The 13,897-nt window shown below is 39.8% G+C and overlaps 1 protein-coding gene across 8 annotated transcripts in view; it reads left to right on the plus strand.

Moving 5' to 3' along the window:
- RAPGEF6 (Rap guanine nucleotide exchange factor 6) overlaps window positions 1-13,897 on the plus strand; it is a 140,611-nt gene that overhangs the window by 114,431 nt on the left and 12,283 nt on the right. For 7 of the 8 annotated variants that reach the window (XM_080997077.1, XM_080997081.1, XM_080997078.1 and 4 more), the window contains 6 exons: window positions 370-590; window positions 3,421-3,612; window positions 4,457-4,591; window positions 6,034-6,147; window positions 10,792-11,020; window positions 12,653-13,164. In XM_080997077.1, the coding sequence (XP_080853203.1) occupies window positions 370-590; window positions 3,421-3,612; window positions 4,457-4,591; window positions 6,034-6,147; window positions 10,792-11,020; window positions 12,653-13,164 (1,403 nt within the window). Of the gene's footprint in view, window positions 1-369; window positions 591-3,420; window positions 3,613-4,456; window positions 4,592-6,033; window positions 7,485-10,791; window positions 11,021-12,652; window positions 13,165-13,897 lie in introns of those variants that run through there. The other variant, XM_080997084.1, reaches the window with a different exon arrangement.

Raw genomic sequence — 13,897 nt, forward strand, 5'->3', positions numbered from 1 at the left:
ACCAAATTGCGTTAACACCGAATTCAGAACTGTTAAGGAATTTATCTTCTGTCCCAAACACAGTATTGGGGCTTTTGGTGTAAGTCTGAAGAGCCTTGGTTACATCTGTTAGGAGGAGCTTTCATGGAAATTTTCCTGGCTCCTGATCATTGCACACTTTTTGTTTTATAATTCTCTTCTGGACATATTAACTCAGTAGTCTTGCAAATCGCTTTAGAACAAATGTTGTTAACACTATTCATCTTCTTTTTTAACTTGACATCAGCATGCGCTTTTAATGGGAGAGTATTTGTGCTTCAGTGTCTGTTGCTTTGGTTCCTCACTACTAAAGCGGCTGCCGCTTAACTACCTGGATGTCTTCTCTTGCAGATCACTAAGTCAGGGCAGCACAAACTCAAACATGTTGGACGTTCAAGGAGGCGCACACAAAAAACGTGCCCGGCGCAGCTCCCTTCTAAATGCCAAAAAATTGTATGAGGACGCTCAGATGGCCAGGAAAGTCAAACAATACCTCTCCAATCTGAATGTGGAAACGGATGAAGAAAAGTTCCAGATAATGTCGCTTCAGTGTGAACCTGCGTATAGCACTTGTAAGTAAAGCAAACTTTGAGGAAGGCAATTGAGCTTGAACGGTCTGTGGTGTTAGTTAGGAAGAATGTTTGTGTCATTCTTTAGACTTAATTTTCTATGGTTACATAATTATGTGCATTTCTATGGGCTTTCTCTTAAGCATAGTTTTAATGCAGGCTAAATATATATTTAAAAGCAGATACTGCAAAAGAACAACAACCTCAAAACCCTTGATGAATATTTGGCATCTTGTCAATTTGAGTTCTGACTGAGTTTGCACAAACTTGAAATTATAGGTCTTACCATTGACCTTCAGTTGTTAATCTATGCGCCTATCACTAGCCTGCCAAAAAATTCCATAGTATGTTGCAATATTTTTTTTGCCAAGTTAGCATTTTACAGAATTAAGAAATGGTAATGGTAAGCCTAGTGTAAGTGACAAGAAAATGAAAGGATAAAATATTATCACAGACAAATAGTTAGAAAGACATAAGTAAAGAAATTATTTCATTGGGAAATGGGAAAATAGTAGAGAGGAGAGTGATATACCATGATGGTCTGACACTTTTTGAATGCCTTGACTATTAACAGAGGTTGTTGCGGAGGAAGAGTTTATAAACAGACCTCTGACCTGTGCTATTCAGGAAATAACGAACGTCTTAAGACAGACTCCAAAATATAATGCACTATTAAGGTTATCTAAATTTTGGCAAGCAATCGTAATTAATAGTCAACATCTGGTGGGCACCAGGTTGGGGAAGACTGTTGTAAACAATCCTCAGCCTCCTTGCATTATTTTTGTGCCTGGGTGTTTGTGTGCCTTTTTGTTCTTACCATTTGGGAAGACCTTTGTTTTCTGAAAGGATCCTTCTTGCACCTGATCGTGCTCATTAACCACACTAACGTTCTCATGAAATTTTCTGGCACCTTTTGTGATCTGCAGTAAATATACCTAAGCTTCTATTATTGTGGTTTTTAATAACCTCCAAGTTTTCTGGAGATATTTGACTCTTCTGACATTCCCTCGCAACTTCCTTTTTGCTAGGCTTCCCAGTTTGGAAAAGTTCCCTAGGTGACCTTGGGCAAGGTTCTCTTCATCAGCCTTGGCCCCAAATTGTCAGTAAGAGGGATGACAAACTGTTCTGCCTGGCCCAGTGGTTATAAAAATTACAGCTGCCTTTGGCAGTTTGTCGGGTGGTAACCAGGAAAGTCCTTTTTCAGTGATGGCACACTGTTTATGGAATTCTCCTAGTACTGAATGTTACATTTTCTAACATCACAAGACCTTGTTTTTTCTAGTACTTTTAGTTCCATTCCTATGTTGCTGATCTTCCTAGACTCTGCTGCTTTTTCAATTATTAGTTGTTCAATTGTTTTATTTTTTTAACTGTAAGCAGTCCTGGAAGTTTCAGTATTTTGTAGTAATCTTCATCATCACTGTAACTAAACTTATTTGTGCTGATGTTCTTCCTCCCTTCTTCATCCACACCATGCACAAAACCCAATAAGCTGAACCCTAGCCAACCCCAGATATATCCCTAATGATTTCATGGGCTGCCATGCACCAACGACCAATAGTGCTGCAGGTGGCTCGAGTGTTCACAGCAGCTCCCAGTCAGAGAGGTGCATACTACAAAACATGCAGTGCTGGGCCAGGAGCTATCGTGACTGCTCACAGGTGTGCCAGGGATTTACCAGATCTGAGAGAGCTAAAAGTGCAGCAGAGTTGTGGACAGTGTCCTTGGGAGAGCAAGTGGGTCCTGCCAACGTTGGCTCCCAACCCTTTCTCTCTACTTCCTATTTTTGCTGGTTTTTGGCTTACTGAATTAAAGTTTCTTAGTGCCAGTTTTTTGCCTTCTTGGCTGTTGAGAGTTTTCTGATCTGGAGTGCTCTGAGTTTTTGGATGGGTAGTCTGAGATATAGGTATACAAATGCTTCTGTGCTTCATCTCAAAATGTTGTATCCTCTCCGATAGTAAATTAACAGAAATGTAAAGATAAAGTTTGGATGCGCTGTTTGCTTTTTAACTTCAGAGCTGATTTAATTGTGCGCAGATGGTAAAAGGCAAGCACCATGAAGTTATTTTCCAGTAGAGGTTTTCAGCTGTATATCCTGTCGGAGAGTACCAAATGCACATATTTCATTGAACTTAACGGAAGCAAGTTTCCCTCATTGAAACAGAAGCTTACTTTCCTTATGAAATCAGGAGCAGGGTTTCATATATAAACAGTTACTTTACCTGTTTAGAAAACCTGCCCTCTGGAAATGCACAACACAGTGGAAGTGCATAACACTTAGCTACCAAAAACATTTAGTGCTGATTCATAAAGCAGATTCTCTCCATTTTTTAGGGCTTGTTTTGGGGGGGGGGGGGAGAGATAAGTCACAAATCCTGCATGATTTCACCTTGCAAAACAGGTCAGAGCTGTAATGTGTTGCACCATTTTTGTGCTGGGTGCAGGAGTAGCAGCAGATGAGGCTACACCATAGATGAGCATCTTCCGGTAATGAAATTGAAGTAGTATAGTCGAAATAAAAAAATTCCTTCCTGTAGCACCTTAAAGACCAACTAAGTTAGTTCTTGGTATAAGCTTTCGTGTGCATGCACACTTCTTCAGATACACAGTAGTATAGCTTATTCTATGAGTTAAGTGTGCCACCTAGTGGAACACTGGGGATACCTTTCTAAAGAACAAGTGGATAAGAATCCTTACAGATATTGCTATGGATACAAAAATACCAGCTTGCCATCTAGTGTTTCAATACACATTCCATTTTAATTGTGGTTTTTATTAACATTGCAACAGATTATAGAAAAAAAATATTGACTTCTCTTTTTCACCATGTCAGTGACGAAAAATCTAAGTGAAAGACGAGGTGGAAAAGCTGTAGAAATGTCTCCTATGCCACTGAGATCTGTTGGCCAAACTACAAAAGTTCATCTACATCAACAAAACAGAATGAGTCAAGTCCTTCAGGTTCCAGCTGTTAACTTGTACCCCATTAGGAAAAAAGCACCAGCAAAGGACCATGTGACTTTTAGTGAGTATTTATCTACAGGATTCACTTCTTAAATCAAATTACTATATAAAATGGGCAGATAGAAGGTTTTGCAAGGCTAATGTTAAGCTATACTTAAAGCATGTCAGTTTCATTTCCATTTTGATATAGTCATATCCTAGCATATATTTCACTATACTAGATTATAAAACCCTACAGTTTCAGCAGCAGATTGGATATGTTTAAATTTTTCAAGCAAAATACTTAATTTTAGCCTGATTTTGACATTTTAGTATTACTAATGTTTTAGTATTACTAAGTTTTGAAATATTTTAACAATATATTTTTATGGTTTTAAAATGTATTTTATTGTTTGCTTGATAAGTAGTTTGTATATTCCTTTGAGAATATTACTTCTTGAAAAATGCAAATATATTAAATAACATTTGTATAGAGATTTGAGAAGTCAAATTTTCCATAAAGACAAATTAAGCCATACCAAATGTTTCCAAATCTCCTACATTTCATGGAAAGGGACACTGAGAATGTGAATTGTTTCTGCTAAATGTCTTGCAACTTCTATCAAATTCATGTAAACAAGAAAGGGCTGATTCAAAATTCTGTTTTGAGGTTTGGGGACAGTATGAGTCAGTGTGTTTTATATATATATATATATATGAACATCTCCCAACATAACTTGAGGCCCTGCTGAACATGGCTGGCTTTTAAAAGTTGTCTTCCAACAAAGCAACCTTCACAAAGGAGTCCAGAAATAATTTTGGTCATAGTTCAGTTGCCTTTGGACCATAAAAGATGCTTTTGTAGGAACTCTTCAGTTTGAATTGTGTGTATAAGCATTTGTCTTGTTTTGTGATTGCTCTCATAGGTGCAGGTTCTCCTCAGAAGTCAATGAGTTTGTCTGAGGAAACAAACAATAAAAAACAAGCAGAAGACAATATATCTATGGCATCTTCTTTGCATTCCAGTCCTCCTGCTTCTCCTCAGGACTCCCCACGCAAAGGTAGGAGAAGACACAAGTTTAGTCTTAACATGTCTCAGCTTAACTATATTTTAGTTTTCTTCTCAGGATCTGTCTTTCCTTTCCTCAGTAAACTCAAAAGATGAACTTTGGGTATTCACAAAAGGCATAACTTATTCACTGGGGAAAAGAAAAGAAACTTCATGTGTTCATGGAAAAGACCATTGTGCCTGAAACCTTTCAGGAAAGTTTTTAACATTGGATATTATTATATTTTATTTATTGAAAGGCATTTATAAACCACTTAATATTTTACAAATCTCTTAATTGGTATAAAATATAAAAATAATGTAATTATAAATGCAACCTAAAACAAGTAGAACAGCTGTATGAAAACATGTAAAAGTGTATAAAATAAATAAAACAAAAATTCAGGGGATCACAGACATAAGGGTCCGATCTTATGGATCAGGAAATCTGGGTGGGGGGGAGATATGTAACTGCTATAAGTAGGACGATGTGAGAAGAGGAATATTTCTGCCTGGTGCCTAAAGATAAGTAACAAAGGCGCCAGGTGAGCCTCCCTTGGGAGAGCATTCCGCAAGTGGGGAGCCACCACAGAAAAGGCTCATTCTCAGTGTAGCCACCCTCCACACCTCTTGTGGAGGCGGCAAACGAAGAGAGGCCTCAGATGATGATCACAAGGCCCAGGTCTGGGTTGCAGGGTCCAGGCTGGTTCATATACAGTAATTCAAAGAACCATTATTTGTGTCATTATTTTTTCTGGATATTTGACTATTCTTGTTGGATTGAGAGCCAGTGTGGTGTAGTGATTAAGAGCGGTAGCCTCGTAATCTGGGGAGCCAGGTTCGCGTTTCCGCTCCTCCACATGCAGCTGCTGGGCTCCTTGGGCTAGTCACACTTCTCTGAAGTCTCTCAGCCCCACTCACCTCACAGAGTGTTTGTTGCGGGGAAGGAAGGGAAAGGAGAATGTTAGCCGCTTTGAGACTCCTTAAAGGGAGTGAAAGGCGGGATATCAAATCCAAACTCCTCCTCCTCTTCTTCTTCTTCTTCTTCTTCTTCTTCTTGGATTGTCAAAAGTTACTCCTGCTAGAATTCTTCTACATAAGCATGCGACTTTCATTAACTTTCATGTGACTCCATGAGGATTGCTTTGTCTCCTTTGATTTCAGTTGTTGGATACGCATTCAGGGGTTGTTGTTTTCTTTAAGAACAACCTTGTTTTGATAAAAGTGGCCTCTGCCCTGTTTGGTATTTGTTAACATCTCATTGCAGAGCTAAAATTAGATTACTTGTTCTCTAACTAATTAAACAGGCACATCATTTTCCCCTCTTTACTTAACTGCAGCTTATCTTTCCTTTTGTGCTGCATCCAAGTGTAACATTACGTAGATTAAAAAACAAGAAGAGTGTTTCTTTTACTGCCCGTGTGTTATTTACTTTGCGTGTTCCTTTCTTTGTAGCTGGTAATCCCCAGAGGTCTGATCACTGCAGCCAGATCAACCTCTCTGGCTCGTCCTCCTCTCTTGCAAGCGAAGCAAGCAACAAGAACAGTGGACAGCGCAGCTACGGAATAGGTGGGGCTTATTTGCAAAAGAAAATCCAGCAGATGACTAGCAGGACAGCAGAAATATCAGTCAGTCCTGAAAAGAGGCAAAGTGAGGATGCCAGAGACAAGGCAGAACTTCAGTATAAGCCCAGGAAAAGAATGGTCTCTCCCTTTGCAAGATTCAGGGAAAGGAGTATCTCCAGGGAAAGATCAGCTGTCGCCCGTGACATGGACGCAAAGTGCATGCAGGAGGAAAGGGATAGAGCTGAGAAACAAAAGGACATAGACAGTAATGTGTTGCATACAGCCAGTAGCCATGGAAACAGTAGCTCTCTAATGTGGTTATGTCCACAGCTGAGGCACAAGAGAAGGAAGACTATGTGACATGCCGTTCTGCCTGTGTCAGGCTTAAATCTGTATTTATACTGTAAATATTTATTCAGATATGTTAAGTATGTGTGACACCATTTTGAGTTTTTTCAGACATGGAAGCCGATATTAGCAAGAGATTCATTTTTACTTGTACATTTTCAGTATTAAAGCTAGAAGGACCACACTCCTTTAGGAGCTTCTTAGAAGACCACCCAACCTCTTCTATTGGTGATGGTTGAGAAGTGACTAGAAATAGACTTGTATCTCAGCTTAATAGCAGATTAAGCCTTGTTCTGCAGGCTTTGTACAGAGGATGAGAATACAGCGAGTGACTAACGGGTCATGCTTTCTGGAGCAAAATACTTTTTAAAATATGCTTTATTATCTTGCTTTCCAGCCCCCTGCCACATACATGGCGACATGCAATTTCCAGTTGGGCTGCTGCGTGATATGCAATTACATACATGCAGTTTTACATGGCAAACAAATTGTGTGAAGCAGCTCTGTGTGCCCTTCCTACTATTCATACAGTTCATATAGTGGTGTGGATGAGATAAACAGAACCGTAGTGGAGTAGTTGCTTCACACAAAAGCCTTCCCATGTGGCCAAGTATATGATTTGCATATAGGAATCAGCCCTTGTAGCTTGACCTATACATAAGGACCATGGCACTTATTTCAAGAAAGTGTGCATAAGCTTGTATGTACCTTTTTCATTTTTCTTTTGGAGAGACCTCAGCCTGTTTGAAATATACAACAATTCTCAGTATTTGCCCTCTTGTAGGGATAGCCTTTGAACTGTGTAGCCACAATCTACAATTATCATTCATATCACATCAGTGTGCACTACTATTCAGTTATGTGTAATTTTGGTATTTACAGTTTCATTTTACTTTTAAAAATAATAATAATACAGGTGTGAGTGTTTTATGTAATCAAAGGTTTTAACTTCACTTCCCAACTGCTTTCATGATAAAGAGGTTTCTGCTTTTACTATATACTTAAAATGTTTCACAAATTTTCCCTAACATGTTGTGAGTAGATGCATTTTGAATTATTTTCAGGCAAAATGTATCTGTTTACATTTAAGCTATTGGATCTATCATCTCATAAAATATCACACATGGTTACTTCCCACTAATGAAAATATTTATAAATGTGTGCATACCTCAAAGTTTCTGGATTTTATATCCCAAAATGCCAGCTTGCTTATTAATTGGGATTATTTCCATGTGTTTTGTATAAATTCATAAGAGGTAAACACAGGTTGTTTTTTTCCGTGGGAAGCAGTTCAAAGAGTGTCTACTTTCAAAATAAATGCATTAATAAATCTTGGCCATGTATCACAGAGCCATATGCATAGCCTATATACACATACACAAGGAATGTTTCTTTCTCTTAGTAGCTACATATAATGGACCCCCAAACTGTTACTCAAACTCTCCTCCCCCAATTTAAAAAGGGCACAGATAACATACATATTATTCTGGGAATTTCCCTTTCAAATAAGCAATACAGCAAGCTAGTTTTTTAATTTGGGTGTTCTATATATGACCAGCTACAGCAAGAGAAGCTTGGCACTTATTTTTCCTGGATCATAAGCAGTATGTTGAGACCAATTTCCTACTTTCTTTTTACAAGTAAATTACTTTAAAAGCCCATATCCAATGAAGATAAGGGAGAAAAATAGAAACATGAAAAGTGCTAAGGCATTGCAGGAACATACTTAAAAAAAGAAAAAAGAAAGACCTGTCAAGGATTGGGAGCAGTGAGGAACCATGTTACCATGTGTTCTGAACCATTGAATAATGGTTTTGTCTAGAGTCGCCTGCAGACAAGTTTGCTTGCTTGTTTTTTTAGTTGACAAATGGAAAATTGCATGTCTGATTGGCCCATCAGATTCTACAGCTTCACTCTGGAAGTCTCCTGGTTTACTTAATGGAGGCATTTTCAGAACTGCCAGTACTTACTACAATTAGCTGAAGCAAACGAAATGTGATAGATAGATAGATAGATAGATGCCCTTAAAGTTCTTTTCTGCAGTGTTAAGATAAAGGTTTTGACTTGTCACTATTTTTGATATACTTACTGAGTGCCGTAGCGCTTAAGTTGTGGACCAGGGCTTACGGTTTCAGTAAGAGTTGAACATCAGCAAGATATTACACAGCCTAGGAAGTTCACAGGTATGAAATGTGTATTGGTTTTTGTTTTGCTGGCATCCATCTGTCTCGGGAGACAATGGAGGACTGCACCTTTGGGGTTGAGGTCAAGTTGTAGGACAGTTGCAGCTCCTGCTGTGGCTGTAGAGACAGATGCAGAAAAGACATGTTTTGTTGCAGCTGGGGCAGATAAGGGCTGCTGCAGATCCACTATGGTGTTTTTTCTCTCTACGCTCCTCCCAGTAGTCATTTCTCCTCTGGTCACAGCTATGAATTCTTGACAGCTTGTCTCCAGGCACTGTGGTCATCTGCAAGGGATTCCCACGTGCCAGGGTTAATGTTGCCAGCCTTTATGTTACATTTGCAGACATCTTTGTACTGAAGCTCGTGTTATCTCGTATGACGTTAAATCTGAATCTTACCTTTAAAAAATCCATTTGAAATGTAATGCACCTTAAATTGAACATACGGGAGTAGACAGTGCAGCACAGTAAGGCTTAGCAAGAATATTGGTATAAAAATGCTACTTGAAGCTCGTATTTGACTGGTTCACCACCAAAGTTAAACCACAGTTTAAAGCAAACTATGGCCTAAAGTGAATAAACAGTGTGCTAATGGGATGCTGCTTAGTTGTGCCTGATATCCTCTGCTTCTTCCCATACTTCACTGGAGAGGCAACAAACCACAGGCTTTAGAATTAATTTGTGAACCCATTGCTTCTGGGGTTTTTTATTGCCTCTCAGCCCAGCAAAGACCGGAACAGGTACTTTTTTTGTTCAGATTGCCAGATAAGAAAATTACCAGCACGTTCACCTTCTAAGGATTTGCCACAGTTGCCTGCGGTGAATGAGGTTTCAGCAATCCTAGCCAGCTTACTCTCAGCTGCAGTCCTAGAAAAGCAGTTCTTTCCGCACTGGGAAAACCCTGCGCAGAAAGAGCTTTTAAGCTCTCTGCCTTCCATGCTTATAATTTGTGTGATTTTAACCAGCTGGCCTCCAACTGTGTAAAGTTGAAATCACACATGTTAAGCAGCTGAAGAGAAAAATCAAGCTGTACCATATGATGGCCACTTTCAAATACCTGTCACATGGAAGATGGGGCCAGCTTGTTTTCTGCTGCTCTGGAGGGGACAACCTCAACTGATGGGTTCAAGTTGCAAGGAAGGAGAGTCTGACTAAACATCAGGAAGCGCTTTCTGGTAGTAAGAACTATTTGCTGGTAGAATAGGCTTCCTTGGAAGATGGTGGACTCTCCTTCATTGGAAGTTTTTAATCAGAGGTTGGATGGCCATGTCAGGGATGCTTTAGCTGTGATTCCTGCATTCCAGGGGACTAGATGGCCCTTTGGTGTACCTTCCAACTTCACAATTCTGTTAGTTACCTGTATCAATTTTTTCAGAACAGCAGGTAGAACAAAAATTGGAACTGTCATACTAATGAATACTTTCCCTACGTAACCTAACTGGAGTAAATTAAAGCCAAACCGTCAACACAGTATCTATATCCTATTTCAATCTAGATTTATGAACAGCTTAGATTTCATTATTGGCCGTGGGGAATGTTAGTGCAAATGAACATAAAATTACTTTAAACTGTTTGCGGGTGTATCTTGGGTGAAATCGTTGCAGATTCTTGATCGCTATTGACTGGCAAATTACTTTTCCTATGTTTAGCTTCAGAATCAGAAGAATCTTTATTTGCACCAGCTACTAGCCATAGCGATAAAATAAAATACAATGTGCTGAAGAGAGAGGTAAAAACTTAACTATACAAAATACATTGTGGTTTATGTTTAGCTTTCAAAGAAGCCTTATCTGCAAATACCATGTGTTGTTGTTTTTTTGCTCTGTTTTCATTGTATATTATAGCCATTTGAAGGAAAGCATGCAAATTGTATCCTTGTGACAAATGTTCAGAGTAATTAGTGAAGCGTTGCTCCACTCTACAGTTGATTTTTTTATTCTCTTCTTTTGAATGAAAAGGAAGCTCAGTAACGTAAAATGAACAATTAAAAAGCCATACAAGGGAGGAGAAAGAAGTGGTGGAAAGCATCTTTGTCTTTAAAATACCATAGCAGTGTCATAAATTAGCTGTCTGAACTCTTTAAAAAAGTTGAATCCTTTCTTCCCCTGTCCTCCTTAGGCTATGCCCTGATACCATCTGCAAAATCCGAGAATTTTTCAGATTCCAGCCACAGTGAGATCTCTTCACGGTCCAGCATTGTGAGCAACTGCTCTGCTGACTCCATGTCTGCAGCCCTTCAGGATGAAAGATGTCTGGCTCAGGCTGTCGTAGTTGTGGATTCAGTAGGAGCAGTTGAAAGGAAGGAGCACCCTCATCCGTCCTCTGAATACAGCCAGCCTTGCCCTGGGTAAGAAGTGATTGACACGTGTGAGAGAGTAGCGAAAGGATTTTCTGTTCAAGCCATTTACTGCCTATGCTGTAATCATGCTTACAGGTGCTATTAGCCTGCTGAAAACCACTTTTAGAAAGAGCGAAGTATGCTCCCTGCTCGGGAAATCTCAAGTTAGAATTTTAAACAGGCTATGATTTTCCCTATATTGGTAGGCCTTTAAATTGGTGTATTAATGTACATCCTAGAAAATGCATTAAAGCTGCAGGATTTAAATAAATTGCCTCTGGTATAGCACCAGGCACTGAATGTTCAAAGTTGTTATCCTGGAAAGCCCTGAAAAGATTTGCCATTTAAAATGTGTTCGTGTTCAAATGTACAGCGTGACCATGGTGTTTCGTGACAGTTCTTTAACAGCTCTGCTAAGCAAGTGGGAAATGTGCTTCCAGGCTTATGCCTAAGGCATAATGGTCAGAAACCTGGTTGCTGCTCTCAGAAGAGAAGATGGATTCTGCCAGTGGAAGGCTGGACAATACCAATTATAACTAAGGCCTCCAGGGTCTGTAGAACTTTTACCAACATTTATTTCTTTTGTAAAAAAAATAAAAAAATCCCCCCCCCCATGTAGATTCAATTAACGTTGCTGTTCACTAATCAATATTCAGTTAATCACTGATTCATTTAATAACTGTTTCTTGACATGCAATAGCACTTGGTGCTCAGTACATGATTTGCCACGTCATCATAGGTTAAAAGAAATTGCATAAAGATTGAAAATATAAGTTGTTGAAATTATTATTTCCTACAAGCAGGTAAAATTGTAGCATTTAGATGTGTAATGGTCTGATGCTTGTCTTGAAGAAAAGAAAGAAGGGAGATCATGGGGTTGTATTTAACTAACTTTCCTCATAGTAGACACACTAATATTAATGATCATGACTAGCTTGGGTACGTTAATTTCAATTAGTTGACTACCACCCATAGAAATCAACATTTGCGGTTGGCAAAGCCTGTCAGAAGACTTGGCTAGTGGAAAGACATTGTAATGCAGTTGTAGACAATGTGGTGCCCTACAGATGTTATTAGACTATCGTTCCCATCAGCCTTGCCCAGTACCTATGTTGGCTGGGGCTGTTGGGAGTTGGGAGTCCAACAATATTTGTAAGGCACCACATTGGATAACCCTACCATAGCATTGTATTAGATATAATAACACATAGATAAGTCTTCAGTACAGTAGTACCTTGGTTCTCGAACAGAATGTGTTCCGAGAGTAGGTTTGACTCCCGGAACCGTTTGAAAACCAAGGCGCGGCTTCTGATTGGCTTGAAAGCCACGCTGGACATTTGGCTGCCGAAAATAGTTCGAAAACCGGAACACTCACTTCCGGGTTTTGATCATTCAGGAGCCAAGGTACAACTGTATAGACACAACCAGTGGTTAAGGCAAAAGTAGTCATATTTTGAACCAACTGGACTCTAAACTTAATTTCATACCTTGAAAATTTCCAAGAGTTCTGCTCAACGTGCTCAGATGCAAAGAGGTGAGCAAGCATTTTACAGACTATCTTCAACCCTGGATGTTGTCGTCATTTGTCACCATTGAATTGCTTGCATGCTGCCTTTATAATGCTGTGGTGTTCGATTTCAGTTGGCCACTGTCCAGACCTCCAGTGATCCGAGGCCTGCCTGTCCCATCTTCCATGAGCACGGAGGAGATTTCCCACGAACACATCACGATAGAAGCAGCAGATAGTGGTCGTGGGAGCTGGACCTCCTGCTCCAGTAGTTCTCATGATAATTTCCAAAATATCCAGAACCAGAAAGGCTGGGACCTCTTAAACTCTTACCGCCACGCTCACTTAGAAAGGGCCATTGCTGAAGTAGAACCATCAAGCAGCTGCCCTGAAGAGATTCACTTGCAGCCCCACGCCCACTCAAACAGCAGCAGGCAATCCAAAACGGGCATGGACTTTGACCAATCCCGGCAGAGCTGGGCTTCATCGAGTTCTCTGTCAGACGCATATGAAGCAAACTGTGGGACAGTGAAGCGGCGAGGACTTGACAGCTTAGCAGTAGAGCAAGCTGAAGTTTTGGACTCCAAAGCAGGTGGCGATACAACATACAAAACTGTCACTTCGAGTACCGAGAGAGGCCTCATAGGTAAGCCGCCCAAAGGCTGTGGAAGCTCCCACAGCTGCACTGTATTATGTTATTAAGCTGTTAAGAAATGACATCAGCAGATTGCATGTTAAAATCCAGTTTGTACACATGTTTTCAATCAAATAAATCCACAGCCCAAAGTGTTTCCAGACCTCCTTGGGAGCAGGGGTGGGATTTAAAGTAACAGAACAGCAAACTTTTTATTGCCTTACAGGGAAGGGAGCAGGCTTATGCAACAAGCAGAGGAAATTTTCCCTGTGGCCTTTTCCAAAAAAACCTTTCTGAGATATCTTTTTGCAGTTTTCCAATAAGAATTTGGGCTGTCCTTTCTTGAGCCCTCTCATGCATTACACTGGAGATGACCAAGTTGGTGCAGAAATTGTCCACGTTGCGATACTTTTCCCAGCCATTCAGCCCTGCTTACCTGCTCCCCTTTGCCCTTAAGGCAGAAAGAAAATATTCCCCAGGTGTCATTTTGCATTGCCAGCAGCTTGGCCATCCTCCAAATGCTGAGTATCCCAGGAAGTATTTTGTGCCAAAACCAAATAGATTTCATACCAAAATGACTGACATATCAGGTCGTATTATTGAAGTCGGGAAATATGGCATAAAAATATAATTGTACACAGATTGTAAATCAGTTAAGAGAATACATAAATCATTGTGATTCTTTTATTGAAAAATATATATATCCCACATTGTCTTAGATATGAAAGCTGCTTCCAGCATTGAA

Source organism: Podarcis pityusensis (genome assembly GCF_964106645.2).
Source record: "Podarcis pityusensis genome assembly, chromosome: 2".
Taxonomy (NCBI): Eukaryota; Metazoa; Chordata; class Lepidosauria; order Squamata; family Lacertidae; genus Podarcis; species Podarcis pityusensis.